This window comes from Gasterosteus aculeatus, chromosome 18 (assembly GCF_964276395.1).
Source record: "Gasterosteus aculeatus chromosome 18, fGasAcu3.hap1.1, whole genome shotgun sequence".
In the NCBI taxonomy this organism is placed as follows: domain Eukaryota; kingdom Metazoa; phylum Chordata; class Actinopteri; order Perciformes; family Gasterosteidae; genus Gasterosteus; species Gasterosteus aculeatus.
Window position 1 is genome coordinate 814,135 of NC_135706.1, and position 1,774 is coordinate 815,908.

The 1,774-nt window shown below is 38.1% G+C and overlaps 1 protein-coding gene across 1 annotated transcript; it reads right to left on the bottom strand.

Annotated features, from left to right (window-relative positions):
• Positions 1–228: 228 nt before the first annotated feature.
• Positions 229–1,371, bottom strand: LOC120808359 (trace amine-associated receptor 1-like). Its single transcript, XM_040161240.2, has one exon. The coding sequence runs from the start codon at positions 1,325–1,327 to the stop codon at positions 332–334; it is 996 nt and encodes a 331-aa protein (XP_040017174.2). The 5' UTR covers positions 1,328–1,371; the 3' UTR covers positions 229–331.
• Between the last annotated feature and the right edge of the window lie 403 nt (positions 1,372–1,774).

A 1,774-nucleotide genomic window follows, 5' to 3' on the forward strand; every position in this document is an offset into this window, starting at 1 on the left:
TCCCTGCCAGCCCTGCTGCCCTCTGGTACATATGATACGGAGGTTGGATATTCCGTACCTGTTTTCCAAGTCCCCCATGAGCCCATGTCAATAGAATTCTGTTTTTAAAAATGTCCTTTTATTATTTGATGTTGATAAAACATACACAACACAAACATATTTTAAATGTTGCTTTTTATCAACATAAAATCAACATACTTGACATTGGTTACAGTGCATAGTATTGAATATGTGGCTGTATACTCTACATACATATTTGTAAAGTTTATAAATGTGTCATTCAGGTTCATGTCTACACAATACATTGTATTTCTGCACAACAGAAAAAAAATCAGTGTAGGTTTGTATTCTTTAAATTACCTTGAAATATCTTTCCGGAAATGATGATTCTGAAAGCTGATCTGAACCAGCTGTAAAACAAAGCGTAAATAAACGGATTGAGCGTAGAATTTGACAACGCAAACCAATTAAGTAATTCAATCAGGGGAAGCGGCACATTAACACGACTAAAAGAAAGAACGGTGGTACAGAGAAAGAAAGGAAGCCAAGCAATCAAAAATAATCCTATCACAATAGCCAGAGTTTTGGTGGCCTTTCTCTCCATCTTGACTGTTCCCCCACCCTTTGTCCTCTGACTCGTTGTGTTCTGGATGCGGCGTGCTTGTCTCTGTGCCACTAGGAAAATCTTTAGGTAGATAAACAGCATTACAATTGTAGGGAGGTAAAAGGAGAAAACAAGTCCCAAAATGTTTGCCATTAAAGCAACAATTGCACATTTTGCAGCACATTTTTCTTGATAAATTCCTATAATAATGAAGCTGATTCCAATTACAATAGAAGCCCCCCAGCTTACCAAGATCATGATGGCAACAACGTGATTATTTATCTTAGCTCTGTATGTCAAAGGCTGACACACAGCATAATATCGATCAACTGAAATACAACACAAGTTTAGAATAGAACATGTGCACAATAATACATCAAAGGTGCTGCGTACTTTACAAAATATATCTTCATCGTATAGACATAAGGTTATGGAGAATTGCATGGTAAGAGGAAAGACTAAAACCCCAACAAGTAGGTCAGCCACAGCAAGAGAGAGTATGAGGAAGTTTGTAGAATTTTGGAGCTGTTTGAAGTAAATGATGGCGATTATTACAAGAAGGTTTCCACATACAGTTATAGCAGATAACAGGCCAAGGAAAATATGAAACAATGCACATTCTGCAGAAGGGTTGATTGCAAGTACATAAGATACGTCTATTTCATAGCAGGGATGTATCTCGGTAAGAACATTAGTCTTGTTGATTTCCATATCCAACTTCATGCCTTCCTGTCATTCAGTTATTCCGTTTTTCCTATCATACTATCTCTCTATATATCCATACCTGTGAAAGCCTTCAGAAAGCTCCAGTGTGGAAGTCCTTGATCACTGTGGCACTCAGTTGCTTATACCTACTAATTCCTGTCTCATTACTATAATTAATGCAAACCTCACTTGTCCAATGAAACGTTGGATGTCATTTGAAAGGTTGAACAGCAAAGCGAATAAACACGTTGCTGTGTGTGTGTGTGTGTGTGTGTGTGTGTGTGTGTGTGTGTGTGTGTGTGTGTGTGTGTGTGTGTGAATGGTAGTGTCTGTCTACCAAGATGGCTGAAATAATATAAGAAAAACATATTGAGTCTTCTCCTTGTGCATTGACAAAACAGACCTGGCCTCGAGAAGGCTCCATTTCTAGTCTTGAGCTGATGTCAAAAGGTCAGAATGAAAAGG

Excerpts from the sequence above, each read along its gene's own strand:
- LOC120808359 (XM_040161240.2), bottom strand. The coding sequence starts at position 1,327 with ATGAAGTTGGATATGGAAATCAACAAGACTAATGTTCTTACCGAGATA.